General features: G+C 47.6%; 1 protein-coding gene across 2 annotated transcripts; it reads right to left on the bottom strand.

Moving 5' to 3' along the window:
- Positions 1–1,887: 1,887 nt before the first annotated feature.
- si:zfos-80g12.1 (sestrin-3) lies at positions 1,888–21,811 on the bottom strand. Of its 2 annotated transcripts, XM_035411705.1 has the most exons (10): positions 21,599–21,685; positions 19,387–19,565; positions 9,605–9,805; positions 9,022–9,204; positions 7,601–7,846; positions 7,104–7,218; positions 6,790–6,914; positions 6,488–6,654; positions 5,118–5,262; positions 1,888–4,752 (listed from the first exon to the last, which is right to left on the bottom strand). In XM_035411705.1, exons 3-10 carry the CDS (start codon positions 9,800–9,802, stop codon positions 4,663–4,665), a joined length of 1,269 nt encoding a protein of 422 aa, XP_035267596.1. In that variant the 5' UTR covers positions 9,803–9,805; positions 19,387–19,565; positions 21,599–21,685; the 3' UTR covers positions 1,888–4,662. The 2 variants fall into 2 exon arrangements, with proteins under 2 accessions (XP_035267596.1, XP_035267595.1); XM_035411704.1 differs by lacking the exon at positions 19,387–19,565 and having other exon boundaries at positions 21,599–21,811.
- Between the last annotated feature and the right edge of the window lie 518 nt (positions 21,812–22,329).

Raw genomic sequence — 22,329 nt, 5'->3', positions numbered from 1 at the left:
CAGCGGTAGCTCCAACTGCAAACACCAGTGTGCGTAGCCATGGAAACACTTAAATGCTGCTTAATAGGGTTTTGGGGCACCCCAAGTGCCAAATGCAGCCTGTATGTCTGCCAGCCTCATGAATTCAGCACAAGTACAACTCTACTCCTCCATGAAAAAGTCAACTCATGCGTAGTTGATGGAAGTGGAAAACACTACCTTAGGAGTCATTCCAGAATATCCTTTAAAAAATCTCAGTTTGAAAGCACTATTGCTTGAAGCATTTGCATGTTGAGCAAGCGTTTGTGCACTACAAGGTGGCATGTTGATTTCCTTTAGTAAACTAAGAAATTTCCAGTGTCAGTTCTATGTAATCAACTTTTAAGAAGACGCACTAATAAAACATTTCTTTTAAATGACGGTTTCGGTTTTCGGTCTTTGATCTGTGCAATCCACAATGCAATTATTCATTTCTGCGTCTAGGTGGCGTACTTGTATAAGCAAAAGATAAAATAAATCGTCATAGAAATGGCTACATTTTCAAAACATATGAATGTGCAGCTTTCTTATTGCGATCATCTCTAAAGAAAATGTCTTCCAAGACTGATTTTAAGTCATGATTCCTTTCCTAACTGCGAATAACTTGGGGAGAGAGGCAATCACGTTAAATGACACAGTGGAGGCATTAAGCACTCCCAGCAATACTGCGCACATTTAACATGGATAACTAAAAACTTCCAATTGCTGCGTCTTACAGACCTAAGTAACAGCTAAGCCATGCCGAATAATAAACCGGCATCAGCCGATGGCAAAATAAGTCTCAGTAAATACTCACTACGACCTTCTCTCTGTACATACGACGCCGCAATGGCTGACGAGATGCGTACGCCCCTGAACGCATGCGTGCGAGTAGCTGAACTAGCTATGATGTGTTGTGCAACTTGCTCAAAGAGTATACTTCCAAGCAGCCTACGGTAAGTTGATCGTCGACGAAACAGGTTGGGAACCGTTCTGGATTGATGTAGCAGTGCCTGATGAGTCAATATGTAATGTGCCCGCGTGTGTTAATTGCCCCACCAGCTGTCCGAATTTCTTTAAATGCCACTCTTGGGACTACGCCACAATTCCACGACTCTCTAAAGTTAAAACTCGGACGGATTATTTTTTTCCTCTAGAGAACACGTTTTGGCAGATTCTCGGCAACAAACCCATATAAACAACTGAACCATTAGCCTATTAGGCGATGGATTGTACTTTTTTTTTTACACTCGCTCAACGGAAGTGTGAAATAATTGCTCTAATGCTAATGTACAAGAGACAAACCGCTACTTTACCTGGGAATTCCGTTGTAGTACATCTGTTCGTAGAACATGTACACCAGGAGTCTGCCATTTTCGGTTTTGCTTTTGAAACACCACCACAAAACAGGAGCTTACAACCTCTTTCAGGTGTATTCTTCCCCCCCCTCCCCCCCTTCTTAACTTCTGAAGGCCACATTATCACAGAAATATGTAGTCGTGAAAGAATATCATAACCCAGGACTTCAGCAGTCCGATTAATATATTTTGCAATGTATTAATTGATGAACATTGTTAACAGATTGTAGACTGACAGGTAAAATCAGTGCAAATAGTGGACTACTTTCTGAAACTAACCCATTTGAAAATGGGAGGGAACCAATGCAGCACTGAGCTAAAATAGGTTTGAGGGAGAGAAACACAAAACACATTTCTAATGACTAACTGAACACCAGCACACAGTGGGCCCATAAGACTGTTTCAAATCCTCAGCTTACAGGAAACATTGTCGCCAGCAATTCTTACACCACACCAAAATGTTTTTTCCCTTCATACACTACAAAAGAAAAATTGTTAGCACTGGCTCAGAAAAAAACAACACAGACACACATTAATAGAACATATTCATCTTTATAGAAAAAATAAGTCTTTTCCAGGTTTCCAAAACTTTTTTTTTTTTTTTTTTTTACTTTTTTCCCCATTTCAAGTTACTTTCTTTTTTAAATTTTTTTTTACTTTTTCTTTTTTGTTTGTCCATACATTTACGTGGTAAATATCAATAGCCTGGGCTACAGCCATGGCCTGCCAGTCTCAGTGTTGGTGTTACTGTCTTTTTAGTACTTTGGGCTGGAAGGGAAGCTTGGGCCGGCTCCCTTTGTGATGCTCTATCTGCCAGGGAAGAGCTCCTCCACTGGATGACGTGGAAGTGATGTCACAAATAGGTGCCAAAGATCAGCCAATGCCTTTAGCCGTGTAGTGCACCAGAACCCAACACTTATTTTAGCCTTTCCTGTCCAGTCCCATCCACTTGCGGAGTTGCTGACTTGCTCGGCGTAGAAGGGTGAAGCCGTGCTGGGGTTCTGACGCGCAGGGGAGCTCGCGATGAAGACGTTGCGCTCCAAGACGGGCAGAGCTTCGGAGAGCCTCGCGGAGCAATCCGAAAAAGCGATGCCTGCCACTGCAGCGGTTTAGCCCAGCCCAGTCAACAACGGTGGAGTCAAGAGTTCAGTCCTCCGAAGATCTGTCACAATTCTGCACGGTCTAAAAGTTCCCGACTCAAAAGGCACCCGTTCTAAGCGCTTACGGTGGTGCAATTCAAACGCAACTTGAACATTCGGGGGATTCGTCAAGCGTCCGTGGCCGCACGCAGATACGTACATTGCTTCCGATATGCACACACACGGCCATTTTCAACAACGATGGCCACACAGGGGTTCTTCCAACCTCACTGCCTCTGAAATATTCAGGGTGCAGCACCATGGGAGGAAACATAGCAGCAAAAACCCAAAACGTTAACAAAACAAGTAACGAGAGAAGAACAATCGTAAAAACGTAAAGTAAAAATGAAACATTAAAAATAAAAAAAGGAAATGTTTATAGTTGACGGTACCAATGTTGTTCAGCATGAAGAGCTGTACCTTCACTGAAAACATGTCAATTGGCTCATTTCTTCAGGCTAAATTGGGGGGGGGGGGGGGGGGGGGGTGAATATAAATACACAGACAAAGTGAATCCTCTCTCATTTAGTCAAGTAAGCATCATCCAACCAGTCGTGGCTCTGACCTCTGTTCAATGGACAAGCCCCAGACTCCAATACAATCCTACAGTTCCAATGCAGTCTGTCTTCGCCTATTTGGTACTCAAAATAGTAAAAACAAGTCCTGGTCATTCCAAAATCGTGGGAACTTTTTCTTATTTTGCACCAATCCAGTTTGTGGCAAACCCTGAATGACGCACGTACAAACAACAACAAAAAAATTCACTGAGACTACCGGACCCCTACGTCTGCAGGGTGAAATATGAGACAGGAATTGACCCCTGTAGCCGTCTTTCTGAATTATAGCAGATGAGGTCAGCCTAGTTAGAAAATTCCTTCATTTGATCTCGTGTCTTGAGGTCAGAAAACCATCACCATAGCATATCACGTCACCACTCTGATTCCTTCCTTTACAGAGCTGAATTCGGCCATTTACTTTACCCCGTTACCTAAAAGAATGTTTAAAATGGTGCAATTTTACCAAAAAGGCACAGGATGTTAAGAGGAAAGCCACCCTCAGGTTGAGTCTGGACCCGCACCCTGTGCTGAACATGCCTTCGGGGGCGAGCGTGTGCCCGTACAACGCCAGGGGGAGAGGGTGCGAAAAACCCATTCTTTCACCAGCCCTGATCTCCAATCAGGTCTCAGTTCAGTACGCAGATCGGTGGCTGCTCTCTCCCTGCCCTCACAGCCTGATCCGAGGTCAGTCTCGCGAAAGTGGATCAGGGGAGGTGAAGGAAGTGGTTTTGAAACGCCGCGCCCGTTTTTCCACATCGTTTCCGAATGTGCAGAACCGCGGGGCGGCGAAAATCCTCGCATCGGAGAAAACGTTTATCCGCACCATTAAACAGCCTTGTGTTTACTGTGTTTATAAATACACACACATATATATATATATATATATATATATATATATATATTCTTTTTTTTAAAAGTGCTATTAAAAAGAAAAACTATTGTTCTGCAGTGTTTTTGTTCAGGCCACTCAGCAGGAGCCATGCCGAGCGAACGCAAGTCATGACAGAGGACGAGGACAACGTGGGAAAAATGGAAAAAAACAAACAGGTAAATGAACAAAAAGTCAAATAATAAAAAAAATACAAAAAAATTGAAACAGAATTCACCAACAAAAAAAAAGAGTAATAAACACGAGAGACATTTCATTGGGTGTTTGAGAGTCTCTCCGTCTCAACTTCCTCCTCCGTCACAGTCTAAAGAATTTCAATGTTCACCATAGTAATAATATTAATAATTGCACATTAATCGTCGGCAGCAGTGTCACTGCGAAAGATGGAAAATAAAAAGGGGAGGGGGGGAGGGAAGTGGGGGACGTTGCAGACAGAGAGGACTCCACCATATTAAAGTGTTTTTGGCAAAGAGCTTAAACCAGAGTGTGCCTGTCAGGCAGCAGAAATATCGCTCGCGGATTCCCGGGATTTTACCCTTCTCAATGTCAAATGGCGTTCATCTCCACCTCGACAGAATCTGAGCCCCCTCCCTCCCTCCCTCCCTCCCTCCCTCCCCCGGCTCCAAAGCGGTTTGCTTTCTCCTTCACCTGGCAAGCTCTCTATGCACCGGGACTGCCTCTCTGTCTCCTCCCTCCTTCCCTCCCTCCCTCTCTGCCTCCGCCTAGGCGATCATATACTGAGTGATAGCTCTCAGTGCGTACAGCAGCTCGGCCTGCAGTCTGGCCTCCATGATGAGGACGTTAATGTGGACCTGCAGGAGACAGGAGAGAGAGAGAGGACCGGAGGGTGAGAACACACACCTGCTGAGGCACACACACCATCACAGGTAGCACTGACCCCAAAAACTGATCGACCCATTCGTAAAAACAAGGAAAACAACAGCTTAATTAGCCCGTGTGGGATAAGTGAAGTTCTACTGAATTTAAGGGGAAACAAAAGAAGAACAGTACACAGAGCACAGCAACATTTACAGCTGTAAAGGTTATAAAGGGTCAGCAACATGTAGAGCTATAAAGGTTACAGAGGTCCAGCGTTATTTCTGCTGTATGTGTCTTAGAAAATGAACAGGCCGGGGGGAGGGGGGGGGCGCTCTATGGGAAAGGGGGGCTCTCTCACCTTCTCTGCAGGTTTGAGTGGGGCCCAGGGCAGGGGACACAGTGGGCCCTTGGTGGCATCAGGGAAGCAGGTGACACTCTTGATGTAGAGCTTCATCCCACGCTCCAACAACTGATTGACCTCCCCGTAGTCATAGTCATCGTACCTGCAGGCGTACACACACACACACACACACATTAGGGGGTCTAGGGGGTTCAGACAGAAAGAAGAAGCTTTCTCCCCAGGTAAAGCTCAGGAGACTCAGGTCTCGCTGATGGGTGTAGCAGTGAAAACACCGCTGTGGGAAAACAAGGCACACAGCACTCCCAATACAAGCATCCCCAGAGAAGAGGACACCATTACATGCAACTTCCTGCCCCCACCAAAGCGCCTTCCAGAACAAATATGGCCAGTGGAGAGACCACTGGGGAGAAGTCTGGATTTAGAGGTGACAAGATGGACGGCCGTGGTACCGTGTGACCTGCCAGCGAGTCTGGTGCTGGTGAATACTCCCAGACCACCTTTTTTTGGTTTGTGCTTCGCTGATGAACGACTCGGTGTTCGACTGCGGTCACTTTCACGGGCGAGTCGGTCAGCGTGTCTATAAAGAGCCGTCCCCTGATGGTCGCACGTCCCTGACCGCACGTCCCTGACCGCCGCGGTCACGCCGCTCCGCAGCTGGAACAGCGGGGGCCCCGCTCTTCCTCTCGGGCAAAGGATGCTGGGGGAATTCCCAGGAGGCCGTGTGGTGGAATAAGATGAAGAGAAATAGACCGGAATGGCCTGAACAGGCACTGAGCTCTGTGTGTGTGTGTGCACGTGTGTGTGTGTGTGTACGTGCATGTGGTACGGTGGGTCAAATATATTACTTGGAACACTTTCAAAATTTGTCTGTTAAGCTAAAAAAATACATCTATTTTAATCCGTATTCAGAATATGTGTACTTTGGCCATTTTATCTAGTGATACATTCCAATGAAAATCCCCATGGAATCTGCACGAGAGTTTTCAAATGCATTTGGGGGGGTGCAGAGTGCAGGTTGGGCGTGCAGAGTGCAGTCTGCAGTAGATGACAGGCGGGTGACGCTGGGGTAACGTGCCTGTTGCTGTGGGTGAATAGGCGTGTAGTACAGTGACGAGACAGACCGATTTCCATTTTTCAGAGCTCACCAGCACCAATCAGGAGAATATCCATAAATGAAGCAAATTGACTGTGTGATTGACAGTTTTTAACAATGGCTCAGCATGCATAGATTGTGAATGCCTGCCCCCACCCCCACCTCTGCAGAAGACGAAGTCGACACAGCGAGAAAAAGAGAAAACGGACTCTCCTGCGGTGTGGTTAGCAGGACCCTAAAGAGCTGTAGGAGCGTTAAGACTCCGCCCCCTCACCTTATCCCGAACATGCAGTGGATGTAGTTCCAGATGGCCCTCTTCAGGTCGGGCCCGCGGGGGGAGGGGAGGGCCGCCACCTTCCGGAAGCGGTCGTCCAGCAGGTGCCCGATGTCCGAGTACAGCCTGTTCGCGAGCGAGAAGCCGTGGTCCTCCCACGAGTAGTCCTGCGAGCGGGAAACCGGGACGCTACGGTCATCCTCCTCACCACGCACGCACGAACGCGCTCGCGGTCATCCGTAACCAGAACCCCCGCGTTCAGGCGCCCGTCGCGAGGCCCCTCCCTCACCACCTGCGCTCACCTGCACTCTGAACACCTGGAAGTGGTCCTCCTCCCTGCGGGCGAACTCCTGGTACCCAAACGCCGGGTCTGAGTCGAAGCGGGAGGGGTCTGCAGCACACACCAGCTCGTCCTCTTCGTCTACGTCTGAGAGGGCATGATGGAGATCAGCGGGGTGTGCATCTCTGTACAGGGCAGTTCGGCAGGTACCCCTATACGGGGCAGTGGGGCAGGTACCCCTGTACGGGGCAGTGGGGCAGGTACCTCTGTACGGGGCAGTGGGGCAGGTACCTCTGTACGGGGCAGTAGGGCAGATGTGTGGGGGGGGGGGGGTACCTGTGTACAGCAGGGTCTGGGAGTTGAGCAGGCGTTCTCCTCTCCTCTCCTTCTCCTCCTGTGCTTTCTGGATCCTCTCTCTGAGACAGGCCACCTCACAGCTGGAGTCCAGAGACTGGCGGGAGACAAACACGCTCAGAGTTACTCCTCCATTACCACCTCCACCCTCCACCCTCCACCCTCCATTCCACCCGTGGAGATCTCCACAGGGCCCACAGCCTGGAAATGTACGACACAGATGAGTGACATTGGCTTCTGGCAACCTGACTGAGTCTGCCAAGTTTTAACCACAATTATGTAATAGGTCAACGATTGAGTTGGCTTGAACAGTTTCCTCCACCTACGCAAGACCGTAAACTGGTTACCCTAACAGCACAATGAGGTTATGAAACTGTTAAATGAGGCTACAGAGACCAATGTCAGCCCACCCTTCCTCACTGTTCTGGGGCCGGTGACAGTGCACATCACTATTGGTGGCTACAGATCATGTGACTCACCCGTCGCCGTGGCGTCCTGTCTGAGGGAGCGGTGGAGGGCGGGGGGACAGCCCCGTTGCCGTTGGCAGCGTCACAGTAGCAGTAGCCGGGGGGTGTGCCGAGGGGGACTCTGGGGGTCTGCGGGGGGTCCACGTCTGCCCCGGAGCCGAAGACGAAGCTGCAGAGGGCGTGGCAGTGAGCCAGCAGCACCACTGCCTGCACCAGCTCTGCCAGCGACCAGCACTGCTCCCCGTTCTTCAGCAGGGCCTGAGGGAGGGGTTACACCAGCATGCGCTACCATGAGGCTAAGGCTAAAGCAGCTTCATAATATTAATAATGATTACACCAGCATGTGCTACCATGAAGGTAAAGTAGCTTCATAATATTAATAATAATACACCAGCATGTGCTACCATAAAGCTAAGGCTAAAGCAGCTTCATAATATTAATAATTACACCAGCATGAGCTACCATGAAGCTAAAGTAGCTTCATAATACTAATAATAATACACCAGCATGTGCTACCATGAGGCTAAGGCTAAAGCAGCTTCGTAATATTAATAATAATAATCGCACCAACATGTGTGTTAACACAAAGCTAAAGCTAGGTTAATAATAATAAAATTTCTTACTCTTTTCATTATTACTATTTCTTTGCCATCTGTCCCATATCCTGGCAATACACACCGCCTGCATCTGACATGCCTATGCAGCCAGGCCGAGTGCCGTGCTTCTGGGTGCATCAGAAGCACCGTTCATAACCACTTGCTCTAGAAGCAGCTGCTGTAGCAGGAGGTGTAATGGTTGGGGAATTGGGCGCTTAACTCTGAGGCTGCACACTCAGCTCCCAGGTGAGCAGCGGCGCTTCAGCTGAACATCGGGCCGTATGAACGGACTGCACGTAAAAGACCAGCGGGCTGCACCGCAGACAAGGGTGTGAGCGGCGTAAAACGCTCCGAGTTCAGCTGAAGTGTAATATGTAAGAGACCGGTGTTAAGGTAGCGAGGGCCACTGTGTAAAACGCTTCGGGTTTAGCTGAAGTACAATGTCTAAGAGACAGGTGTTAAGGTAGCGAGGGCTACTGTGTAAAACGCTCCAGGTTCAGCTGAAGTATAATATGTAAGAGACAGGTGTTAAGGTAGTGAGGGCCACTGTGTGAGCTGTGTAAAACGCTCCGTGTTGAGCTGAAGTGTAATGTCGAAGAGACCGGTGTTAAGGTAGCGAGGGCCACTGTGTGAGCTGTGTAAAACGCTCCGTGTTGAGCTGAAGTGTAATGTCTAAGAGACCGGTGTTAAGGTAGCGAGGGCTGCTGTGTAAAACGCTCCAGGTTCAGCTGAAGTGTAACGTGTAAGAGACCGGTGTTAAGGTAGCGAGGGCTACTGTGTAAAACGCTCCGGGCTCAGCTGAAGTGTAACGTCTGAGAGACGGGTGTCGAGGCGTACCTGGATGTGGGAGCGGGCGGTGAGCCAGGGCCGGTGGGCCAGGACCTTGTTGATGTGGTCGAGGTGTCGGAGGCGGGGCGGGGCCGACTCCAGGCCCTGCAGCCAGAGCGGGTCTCCGCCCACCCGCAGGAACTGCGCCGAGTGCAGGGACACCAGGTAACCGCAGTGGTGCCGCGCCGCCGCCTGGGGGGGGGGGGTCAGGGGTCAGGGGTCAGGGGTTCATTCACTGAACATGCGTGTACCTGTATGTGTGTGAGCCCCATAATGTTTTGGACAAAGACTTTTCCTTTTTCCCCTGCTTTTCCTGATTTGGCTCTGCACTCCACATTTTTAGATTTGTAAGCAAACAATGTGCATGTGGTTAAAGTGCACACTCCCAGCTTTTACTTAAGGCTATTTTTATACAGGTTGGTTTCACCCTGTGGAAATTACAGCAGTGTCTAGACATAGCCCTTCATTGCACCTGTACCTGTATATGTGTATATATGCATATGTGTGCACCTGTATGCTTGTGCATACCAGTATGTGTGTGTGTGTGTGTGTGTGTGCGTGTATGTGCGTTTGTCTGTGTCCACGTCCTCACCATGATGGCGATGTAATGTCGGTAGGGCAGGGGAAGAGGCCCGTCCATCTGCAGGATGTAGTGGTGGCAGCGCAGGAAGCTCTCCAGGTACTGGGGGTGCCAGGCCATCTGCTGCGACACCGCGTCCAGGCGCCCCCTGCTGGCCAGCGCCTTCATGCACAGCAGGGACGCCCTCTCCTTCTCCGAGTTCACCTTCATCACCTGAGGAGGAGGGGGGCGGGGGTTAGAGGGGTGAGCGGACTACCCTCAGCACCACGGATGCGTCACAAACCACCTTTACAAACATGCCCCCGTCTTCATAATCGATCTGAAGCTGAAGATGTGGCATCAGGCTGGCTGGAGGCCTGCGCTGGTTCATCTCCCCCCTTCTGATTATGTGCATTTTGGCGAATGTGCGCAGTGGGACTGCAGAGCGCGGTTTTTAAGAGAGCAGGCCGGGGGAAGGCTTTGTTCCGCTGATCCCAGGGGGGGGGAGAGGACCTTAAAACAACAGCGGCGACGCTGCCAGCAGCATTCCTTGAATAATTCACCCGCAAAAAACAAACAAACAAGGCCTGAGCCTTAATCCTGGAGCCGGAGCGGGATGAACGGAGCGCTCGGGAGCGGGCCGACCGCCGGGCCGACCGCCAGGCCGAAGCCGCTCCGCTCCGCGCTCTCTGCCACGTCCGCGCCACAACGGCCGCCACGGCTCCCAAGATCCGGCTGACGCTCATCCGCACGTTCACACCAGACATCTTCATTACAATTACTTTTTGTTGTTTTTGAACTGTCTTGTTTTACTTATGTTACATTGCTCATAGCAGACTTGCATGTACAGCCTGCAAGCCCACTGTATCAGAAAGCCTCGTGTACACCGGACTTGAGTCCACAGACTTCAGACACCAGTAGAATTATTGCAGATTACCAGCCATTTTGGAAGAAACTCTCCCAATGTTCGGGACAAAATTCATGTGACTGTGCATTTCGGTTGTTCACATGTTTCAACAGAACTTCTCAGGGACCTGTAGTTTCCTGTAGATTCTACCCGAGTCTCATTTCATATGTGCACACCTGACCCAGTTCTGGTTCACACCTTTTGTCACGCGTGACGAGACTGGTCAGCTGACCACGAGCAAAGAGCCTGGAGTCGGTTCCTGCTCCGAGCCCCGCGGGCCTACTCCTGAACCATAACGCACGTCCAAAACAAAATGGAAAGGGTGCTTGCATCCCCCCTGCCTGACCAGCTCCGCTGGGCCTTGCTAGAGTCCCAGGGCGAGAGGATCAGAGACAATCCCCCCCCAATGGTAACTCCCACAGGAGCCTGAGTTTTGGGGAATGAGCCCAGAGAGAGGGGGAGGAGACACAGGAAGGGACGGAGAATCCTGAGTTAGTGGGGAGAGTGAGGGAGAGAAACAGACCGAGGGAGAGGGTAGAGAGAGGAAGAGTGATGACTGGACAAGGAAAGAGGGAGGGTGGGGAATTTGGCACACGAGGAGAGGGGAAATTGGGGGAGGCATTTTAACACACAATACTGCACTGGGGCATTTGGTTGTATGTATATGCTTTGGCAGCACAAATGGATGGTTGTCAACACGCCAATAAAGGAAACTGAAATCTGAGCAAAAAATCCAAGTGCAAACAGAGAGAGAGAGAGAGAGAGAGAGAGAGAGAGAGAGGTAGAGAGGCCGGGGTGAGGGGGTGGGCTGACGGTGACGAGAGGTTACTCATGGGGAAGGAGAGGTAAAGGATTGGGGAGCAGAACAGAGGAGCAAAAAAGGGCAGAGAATGACTCACTCACACAAAGGGAAACCAATTCAGCTGGCTTCACACGCTAACGAGGCTAACAGGCTAAACAAAACCAACTGTCCACAATGCAGACGGACGGGGGAATGTGCGCGGACAGTAAGCTACGACTAATTCTTTTCATCTTATTTTCATTATTTGATGAAATTCTTGAAGTTTAAGTTCCAATCTCACTTTCTACGGCAAAGCCTCAAATTTGATATGCTTCTTGACGAAAAAAATCCACTTCTTTAATCGAAGCAAAAGGCTCGGGGCCAAACATTTGCTAACACTACGCACGTAGACACACGTGTGTGTACGTGCAGTTATTTGGATAGCTGTACGGACTTTCACAGATAATCCATCACATGTTAAGCCCCCTGATCTAGTAACGCTCGAGCACGTCACGTTAAACGCTCATCTCATCTGTCTGTGGAATGGAACGGGCTAGAATGGAATATCACCAGGTGTTATGGCCTGAAGTTCCCCGCAGTGGCCAGGAGGGGGCCCCACACCTAAGGGACTATAAATAGCAGGAGCGGAGAAACAGCTGGGAGAGCAGATACACAAATAAGACCGATAAACACCGTCCCCGAATGAGTGCAAATAACCTCCCAAATTCACACAACCAGCTATTCAGACACCTACGCATCTCTGCAATCTAGAGACTGGTGGACCAATCAAATTAAGCACCCAAGACCAACCACTGATGGTCTTCGTCACTCTATTTGAAAAAAACATTTTCTTAAATTTCTCTAAAAAGTTTCCCTGCTGCAAGTGAAAACAGCCCCTGAGGACCACGGGTGTTTATATCAGGTGTCGAACTCTCGTCCTGACAGGACGTAGTTTCTTCAGGTTTTTTGTCCAGCAGCCAATTTTGCACACTTTAACCATTCAATTACTTAAACACTTAAGTGATACTACTACTATTAATACTAAACCAGCAGAAAGCAGCAGACACTGTGGCCCTCCAGGACTAGAGTTTGAGATCCCTGCTTTGTGTCAGGGCTGTGGGGGGCCATTTCCTATAAAGGAAGCTAGTCTGCAGAATAGCCTCATAATGCACTATGTAACCGTGATATGTTTTGACATGTTTGTGCAGATGAGCACTTGCTAAATACTATGGGGGAGGGGCGGGGGCCATTCCTTGTCTGTTAAGCTGAGAGGGAATGGCAGAGAAAGGGGGGGCGGGGATTGGTGGGGGGGGGGCGTGGGAGGGCAGAACGAAAGAAAAGTAGTCCCCTAAATACAGATGCAGACAGCCTTGACCCACTTTTCTCTGTCAAGGAAAGTCGCGGTGGGCCCGCCCCCCATCCACCGCCCCCTTGGGGGGTAACCCCCCCTGCGCGGCCCCCAGTGACATCGATCCGCAGGAACAGGTGGCTGTCACCGCCCCCCCCCCCCCCCGCTTTGGGCCAACGTGGCTTCGGATTCCTGAGCGATGTGGACATCAGCGCGTCCCGGGGCTCGTCTGGGCATGCTCACACCTCCGAGGCCGCAAGGCCGCGTCCTCAGGGCCCGTCCAATCCCCCAGGCCCGCGCTCGCCCCCCCCCCCCCCCCCAACCCCAACCCAACGACCGGCGAAGAGGCGGCCTGCACAGCAGCCCTGGACCACATCTCAACATAACAGGACTTCCTCATACAGACGCTTGGCCCCAGGAAGCGTATGCAACATAACAAGACAAAAATAAACAAGCGTTCGTATTGAGAACCGCTGTCTCGGAAAACCACAGCCAGGGCTCGAGATGTACACGGTTACTTTTTTTGAGACCGGAAAGGTTATTTTCATTTGACAAGTTAGTCAGCGCTGCTCTGTACCTGCGAATGAGGCGAACGGTTGACCTCATCATATTTTGAAGCAGTGTGCTTGGTAAACAGGGCTGAAAGCTCTGCGGCTGAGACGGTCACCCACGCGCGGCGAACGCGGCCTGCCTGCAGCGAGTCACCGCTCAGGGGACCAATATCACACGCAGGCCGGTAGGCATCTGCAGCTTTTACCTGAAGTAAGGCCTATCCCACCCAAGGCCTCTCTCATATTATATATGTCATGGATTAGCATCTTGATAATGAGAATATCAATAAAACCAACAGTGGGGGTGGGGGGACCTGCTAGATCTACCGCAATTACAAAAGATGTCACACTGGAGTCAGCAAAGGCACTGCACGTATGGAATTCACATTCATTCATGGTAAATACAATCGTCAGTAACACCATATAGGCCTGCGTAGTCAGTAACATCATATTTTTAAGGGTGCTCAAAAATGCTCACCAGATAGAATCAAGAAACACATTTTCCTCTCCATGAGAATTATTATAAAGAAGCTGTTACCAAGATGATATATTTTGACCTGAATGCACATAATTCTTTTGAATTACATGCAAGCTATTCCCATATCATTATTACGCCATAATACGTTTGATTATAATAATCAGATTTTGAGGTCAGCCTTAATTTTCAGGTGCAAGTGCCACATTTTCGCGCCGTTTATTCACTTCTTAGTTCCATACTTTCTAGACCCACAGTATGAATGAATCTTCCTCACAGTCACAGCAAGTGAGCTCACAAAGGAACCGCCCGACGCAAACGTGTGAATCTCTCGCACCCTTGGCTGCCAGTTCATGGATCACATCTGCGCTCGTTCTAAACGCGTCTCCAGTTAGCGGACGAGGCGGCGGCGGGCGAGCCTCATGAACATAGCGAGCGCGTCGAACAATCATCGGCTGATCCGCGAGGGGGTGAGGCGGGGGCAGGCTTAGTCTGGCTGCGGGGGCTGGGGGGGGGGTATTTTTCGCCACTCTTGCTGGAATGCGTGCTGATTGAGCTGAGGAGCTCCGGGAGCTTGCCCCCGTGGGACCCGTGTGTGGGGTATGTTATCGGCTGACACCGTGGGGCACTGCATACGGCTCAGAGGGGGGGGGGGGGGGGTTGAGTCCAGATGCCCCTGGGTGGATCAGACAGGGGAGGGGGGATTTGCCCCGGGGTGTCTGGAAGTCAGTGTCACATTAACCCCCTACAGCAAAGAGCTCAGTGACGAGGCAGTGGTTAAAATCCACAGCAGCAAGACACACTTTTAATCGACTGAGTGCAAGGTCCTCCGTCGTTTTAAAACTCAGCACATGAACCGTAACCCACTTGACAGCCACATAACAGATACTAATAAAACTATGACAATTTGGCATGACCTATGACCCTGGACCACTCAGCCCATCTGTGGCCGACACAATGGGACGAAGGCAAGGATATACTGCCCGCCAGCGATGACATAATTTTCAAGTCTGAGACGTCATGACGGCATCTTCCACATCCCAAATTTTCTGTGCTGATCCTTAATAAAACACCACAGGTGCTGTATCGCCTGTCTAACAGCTCACAGAAACACAACACCTCACTCCTCTCCCCCTTTGCCGAGAGTGCCAACTACATTTCCCATATCACCACAAATAAATGAAACTCACTGTCTCTCACACAAACGGTCTCGCACGGGTGAAAGGTGTGACTTGGGTCTGCACCAGTGAAGATATGACAGTGCAGACATCGCATTTCAGGATAGGCTTGTTCTCACCAGATTCCTCAACTGCAAAAATTAGACGTATTGGGCAGGTAACAAAAAAGGGAAGCAAGACAGATCAGATCCCGTTCAGCATTTAGTCACAGAATAGTAGGGTGTCCCCACTGTGAGTCTACACGAACACAGTATCCATTTACTCACTCAAGCTGGTTGCAAATCACAGTCTGCATCGGCCTGTTCCTCAGAGAGCTCTGTGATCAGGGCCCTAACACCCCTCCCCCAAATCCACACTTACAGACATGTGAGGGCATGTTCAATTCAGGCAAGTCATCACAAAAGAGGAAGTGACATCACAAGCACTCAGTCAGCACTCTCCTGCCCAAATTCACCAACCACGTCTTCTTCTTGACCCTACACTAAAATTCACTGTGCCACAGGAGGTGCTCTGCACACATTTTGTAAAGATTTTGTTTTTCTCCCAGCTGCTCCCAAGTTAATTGCTCATTTATTCATGAATTCATAAGATAACAATGTTGTTTTGCATGGAATTCAGTTCTACACACGGCCACCCAACAGTGCGTACAGCAGAAGGTGGAGATGTGGAAAATAAGTGTGATGTTTTATGGTTGTGCAATAAAGACTCAGGGTATCATAGGGCAGAAAGTCTGCTCCTTTAATTGCTCGCATGCGAGTCCTTGAGTGTGTTTTCATCCCCTTAATATAATGGTGCATTCAGCAGAGCATCACGTGAGATAATTGATTTTCAACATGCAGTGAAATTAAGTTAATTTGAATGCTTCCTTCATTAGGTTAAACTTGCGAATGCAGCCCAACCGCACACAGCACACAGCCCTGAGCAACGGGGAAGGAGGCACTAGACTGTTTAATGCAACTAGATCATGATTTGGAAGAAGCAACTGAACCAGCAAATGCACATCCAAGGGATTTTTTTGACTTCTCTCATCAGAGTGTCAGCCTGGTCAGGCTCATGGCACCACAAGCTCATGACTGAACTTGACAAGCAAGTCTACATTTTTCATCCAATCACCATTAAATATAACGCAACCCCTGGACCCACCCACTGTCCCTGGCTCTGTCAGTACACACCAGCCATTAACACAACTCTACTGGCCCAGCCAAACACAGGTAGTCTGTACACTGCTGAAAGCAAGCTTGAAAACTAACAAAACATGGAAGCGCTAGGAGGGGAAAGGAGTGCTTGTGTTACTGATCACTGCTGACAGAGTCGAGTTCCAGTCCACCCCAGCTGAGCTGGCAGCTATGCCACATATTCAGCATTCAAGCGCAGTTAGGCAATAGGACCTTATTTTGAAACCGGCTTAAATATGCTCACTGGTGGAAATGAAGGGTTCTCATTCGCTCATTTACGAGCCAGTGAACAACTCTTGACCCCAAAGCGCAAGAATTGAGGCTGCCCCAACCAAACTGAACAAAGCTTTGCATCTGTATCTCAGGTTCACACCTGCAAAATTAGGATATCCCTGTGTTAAATGTACCCGTGTTAAATACACCATTTAATTATTAAATTAAATATTTAGTTTGTCGACAAAGCAGCAATGAATAAGTACATTTTCAAGCAGCAAAACGTATTAGGCCTAACTCATTACAACACAAAAATTTGGTTGTCAAATGAATTCCTTAGATCTTTCAGTTTCCTATACAATACTACAGAAACAGTATTTTTACTTGAATCGGTACATTTTCTGAAAGTCTGCATGTGTGCGTGTGTGTACAAAAGCTTATAAATCCCCTTTCAGAAAAAATAAATTCCAAAACCCCTCACAAGCAAAAAAATAAACAAAATTTTTTTATTTCATTGAGGTTGAGTGAGAAAGTTAGAAGGCGAGCTGCTCCCATCCAAAGCGGAGCTACACCTGGGGGGTGATGTAAATGCTATGAAAACCACAGTCACCTTGAGGCAGAGCCGAAGCTTTGCTAACGTAAACACAGTAACAAAGACTGACAGCCGAGGGTGTGAAACCAAGGGGACGCTTTGAACAGAAAGCACACGGAAAAACCACCGACACCAAACAATAAACCTTACCATAGGGGAGGAGGTCTGAGAGGAGGAGCGCGCGCGCACACACACACACACACACACACACACACACAGAAAGAGGAGAGCACAAGATGAAATTTTGGAGGGGGGGGGGGGGGTTGTGGGAGATATTTAATCTGCATTCTCTGCAGGCCTGGGGGTCGTCATATGCCCGCTGTTCCTGCTAGCGTTACCGCAACACGCCCATCTCGCTACAACCGAAAGGCACTCGCCCTGTTTTTGGCTAAGCAACCCGAGCCAAGGAAGAGCTCACTGGGGCTTATTAGGGGAGAACATAAGCCCCGACACCAGCCGGCACACACACACACACAGAGCTACATATAAAGACATGGCAGACGGGCATACGTACTCCCAACACAGCTGCACACACAGGGCTCAGACTGACCCGTGAGCACGCACTGAGCCAAACACACTGAGCCAGACACAGGCACTCACATCCGCTAAACCAGTGGTCACAGTACCTCAACACAAAGAACATTTCTACTGACCCTGCTAGTCACGGCAGCCATATACTAGCCACATACCCAGTGATTCTAGCAGAGTAGCCAGCTGAGTGGGCTAAAAGGAAGCACACCCGTTCTACATTCAGACTCAGAACTGGGAAAACGGATCAAAAGTAATAATGAAACAAATCAGACCGATCTTTGAGTTACTACTAATCCCTCTGCCTTAAAAACATATATGACAATACTATGACAAATTAGCAATATTTCACCGCACTCATCGTCATCATCATTTATGTTTTCGCCACATCCAAGTAGAATTTAACTTAATCTGGAAAAAAGTGAAAATTAAACACAGGAAAAGCTCTTAGTTGACCATACAAAGCGCATACCAAGAAGATGACCCTTACCAGACTGACTGTTAGACTTGGCAAGTTTGATTACACAACTCTCCAAATTTTTTGCCTCATTTTAGAGAAGAGGCTTTAAAGCTATTCGCTACACAAGCAGAGGAACGGCAAGCCTGCCCTGCAGGCGAGAGCGATGCAAATGTAGGGGATGTCTAATAAAACGTGACAATTCACCACTGCTCTTTTCCATATGCCATCAATCTTGGGACGATCGCTCTCAAATCTCGTCGCTAACAAACCGTGGTTTTGATTTTCTGATTTATTCATGCTGCATGCAAAAAACCCTACAATAACATTTCAGTCTCTCTCTTTCCCAGGCCTGCAGGCACCTCCGCTCATCTCTGCTCCTTGCAAAATTCATATTCACAACGGCTTGCTCCGACTCTGGAGAGATAGAAAGAAAATTAAAAAAACAAGGGGAAGGAAGGGGGGGGGGGGGTTAGGGTTGCCGAAAAGGCGATTCTTCTTATTCGTCTGCTCATGCAATGCCTATGCTGCCTGTTCCCAGTGTAGAGGAACACTGAACAGAAGACTCCGTATCGTTCTGCAGACACTCCTCCTTTGTGCCTCTCGCCCCCTCCCTGCCAGAGAATGTGTGAAGGTGGCATACTCCGAGCGGGGTCCTATCTGCTGTCTATGTCAGCAGATAAGAACGTGTTTTAACGCGGGTTATTTCTGTACGTTTCTTTTACAGCCTCCAGAAAATGGAGGCGGGTAGGAGAGGTAAGGAGGGGGTGGAAGGGGGGGGTCTACTTTAGAACCAGGCTGTGGGATTGTTTGTGTAAGTGTTGTGTAGTGTGCTCTTGTCACAAAATGTTGTTTTTTGTGGGGGTTTTTAAGAGAAAAAAATAAGTGTGCAAATCTCCTTTGCATATTGGACACCCTACACACACACACACACACACACACACACACACACACACACACACAAGACACGGCTGGTCCCTTGCCATCTGCCAAAGTAGAACACCCCCCCTCCTATCCCCTCAGCCTGCCCTGGTTAAAACAAGACTGAAGCGACACACATGCAAAACAGCCCAGGAAAAACTCAACACTAATTTTTCACCAATGGCCCACTTACACTCCCACCGATACACACACACACACACACACACACACACACACACACACACACACACACACACACACACACAACTCCACAAGTCTCCCTCCATTCCAGCTGAACTTGAACTGGTTTTGTCACACAATACAAATGTTTCAAAAAATTAAAAAGCACAGGCCACTGTTTGCCCACTGGATTCCTTCTCTCTTCTTTGTTTGTCTTTCACTCAGGTTGGTCTGCAGACTGGCTAAGTGAAGCTATGAAAGTCTCTGCACAGTATGCAAGGCACGAGCACACACACATACGTACACACACACACACCCACAGACCTAAAAATTTAGCCTTTGCTGCAAAATGGGGGATAATATCAGCAAGGAATGAATGAATTGAGTAGAGGGCATGCAGATTCTGAAGAAAAAACCTGAAAAGAAGACGGATCAATTACTGACGACAGAAATCGAGTATAAATACAAATACTGTCATAACCCATTGTAAATCCTAAATGAATATATACCTATATCAGTCATGGCATTCCTCTATTGTTCTCCTGAACGTTAAAATTGCAGTAAACAAGTTTCCCTGTCCGCAGCGCCACCCGTCAGACAACCATGGAAAAGCAGCCCGGAAAGGAGAAAAACAACTTTGATTGGCAGTACATCCAACATCACTGCACACAAAAGACTTGCGGAATTTCTGCAGGGAAAGAAGTCGCAAATAAACCTCACGCAACAAAAATCCGAAATAGAATTCTTAAAAACAAAATACTTAAGTTATTAGATAAATCATAGTGTGTGAGCCTATGTAAATGTCGTTTTCCTGCGTCAAAAAATGACAATGACCTCTCGGTTCCAAAACACCAAAACGAAAAGAAAACGGAACACATTTGATCATATGAACAACGGAATGGGGAAAAGCATGCATCGATAAACGAAAAATTCTCACTTTACCCTTACGTGCATATCAATACAGATGATGTCATGTTTGCTTTTTCACACAATAAGCACAATAATGAACGATACGTGGGCGACCAGTTAATGCAAGCTTTGGACACTACTGTAACATAATTGACAGCAAGGCTAAAAGATGTAAGGAAACAAACAAAACGTACACAACTTCAATGTTCATTGTGCTTACAACAAATAAAATTGACAACCCGTAATAATTGATTTGGCCATGCAATGTCTAACGTCATATTTCCTAGCTAATATTTTCGTGCGTGCAAGCTCTCGATAACTACCCTAACGTCTGCAAGCTAGCTACAAAGCCGTTCTCAGTCTCTCAAACAGAAAATAAATCGTGTGAAGGCATGTTAACATTCTACAAACATACAATGTTCATCACTGAATTACCAGATCACTGCATTCTGTTTTCAGGGGGACTTTAATTTAGTTATTTTACTTTGGCAGGCGACCTAGCAAGTTATCAATTTGCGCATAGGTTTACGCGTTAAACTAGCAACGAGTAAACTAGCTAGTGGATAAATACACAATGATCTGTGCTGAGTAAACGTATCGTTCGGATTTATGACGCACTACTAGCTAACTACTCAGCTTCATATATGCTAATAGCTATCGTGATAAATTGCACATGCAATTAATAATTTCCTTCTAGGTAGCTTACAAGAAAGCCAACAAACCACTGAAATATCTGACAACTTAACCCTCTGTTTTCTTGTTAAAAGTAGCTAGCTAATCAATATTCTAACCAAGTCATCTAGCTCAGATAGCAGGCTAGCGACTGTTAATGAGATCTGCAGGCATTCTAAACTTTTCAATGGGGTAGCATAGAGTGAGAGTTTGGAACTGCTGCTGGGTATTTCAAAACTACACAGTTGGCTACATTTTTCTTAATGCGGACAGAAAAAGAAACATTAACACACAATTCTGTCAAACGTTACCTTGCATGATAATAGTAAGCTGAATTGGCTAGCCAAGTCAGTCTGCGAAGATTAGCTAGTGTTCCCCTAGCGCTAACGAACAAGTGACTGAGGAGTGCAGATCACACATTCAAATAAAGAAACAAAATCTAATTCGCCTTGAAGCTCAGCGATGGGCAAGTTATCCATAGGCCACAGTATACCCTTAACTAAGTATGAAATACCAAATTTATGTCCCCGAAAACCAAACTCCCCATTACATTTCTTCGTCAACTTAGCCTAACGTTAGAATGATCCCCTCCCCCTTCAGTCAGCAAATAATAGCTAATGTTAGCTAGCTGCTAGATACTTAACCAGCGAGATAGCGGTTTTCGTTCGCTTCCTATGTACGAAGTTGGATGCATTTGCAGCACGCAATAACTCTTAAGGTTAGTTAACTCGTATAATAGCCACCATCTAGTGAAAGGTATATAACCAACGTTAGCAAACTTGGTTTAAAAAAGCCACATTAACAGTGTACAGCTAATGTATATACGTCCTAATTATCAATGCCTTGGAATATGGAAACAATGACTGCTACTGGTAAGACAGCTAACGTTAGCTGCTGATGAACAGTTATACTTACATAAACTATTTTGTCGTAACGTTTGCTACTTCGTCAGTGCCTTAGCAATTTACGAATGAATGAACGGACCACTGATAACTTCTGCTAACTCGTCAGCTAGCTAGCCACCTCTCAGTCAACTAACGCTAGCAATTAAGCCATTACTAACGACGTTAGATCATTTACATGACTTTTATTCAGTTGACATCGTATATCAACAGGCATGTTCTTTCTCAAACTAAGTACCTGGTTTTGGACGCGCTGGCATTGAGTTCCGAGAGGGTAGTCCATTTTTTTCGTGCAGATGATCATTTTCCTCTCGGTTAGTGCATGGATTCAGGTCCTCTGTCTCCCTTGATGTTATACTGGCTAACAAAGCACAGCCACTGCGCAATCTACAACTCCAAGCGCTCAGGAAAAACGGATAAGAAACTAGACTGACAGCTCTCGACCGAATGCATCCAATCAGAACAAAGAAAGGGAAGGCGACGGGGCAGGACTTTGTGGAAGGACAACAGCCAATCAGATCCCCTCACAGAAATTTTAGGCCCAAACTGTCCCTTGTGTCTGAGCCAATCAGCAGTGGAATTTAGTGGAAAATTACCTGTCAGTTTGTTCGATCGACTCCGCCTCCATACTGCAGTGTGTTTTTTTTGTTGCTGATACATTACAAAGAGGAGGCCAAGGTTGAAGTAGCCCACCGTCAAAAAACAGGTTTATTTTGGATCTTAAGTATAATAATTACCCCCCACATGGATATTTTGTTTATTCTACTGCATGTTAGGGATATAAAGTATTTTTCATTTTGATTTATACCGGAAAAGGGGAGGTCAGCAGATGTGCCAAGTGAACAATGCTGGTTGTCAACTATGGTGGGCACATTTTTATTTTCATAGCCTCTCAAAGCCCCCAACATACAGTCTAATTGTGCATAAAGAATCTTTTTTTTTTTTTTTTACTTTCACTGCACATAATCT

Source organism: Anguilla anguilla, chromosome 3 (genome assembly GCF_013347855.1).
Source record: "Anguilla anguilla isolate fAngAng1 chromosome 3, fAngAng1.pri, whole genome shotgun sequence".
In the NCBI taxonomy this organism is placed as follows: domain Eukaryota; kingdom Metazoa; phylum Chordata; class Actinopteri; order Anguilliformes; family Anguillidae; genus Anguilla; species Anguilla anguilla.
The sequence above is the reverse complement of the archived record's forward strand: the minus strand, read 5'-3'. Positions and strand labels throughout refer to the sequence as shown.

Coding starts and splice junctions, on each gene's coding strand:
- si:zfos-80g12.1 (XM_035411704.1), bottom strand. CDS start 21,664: ATGATCATCTGCACGAAAAAAATGGACTACCCTCTCGGAACTCAATGC. Junction 6,655..6,789: donor TCCAGGTGTTCAGAGTGCAG/GTGAGCGCAGGT, acceptor TCCCGCTCGCAG/GACTACTCGTGGGAGGACCA. Junction 5,263..6,487: donor CACTGCATGTTCGGGATAAG/GTGAGGGGGCGG, acceptor GTACGCCTGCAG/GTACGATGACTATGACTACG.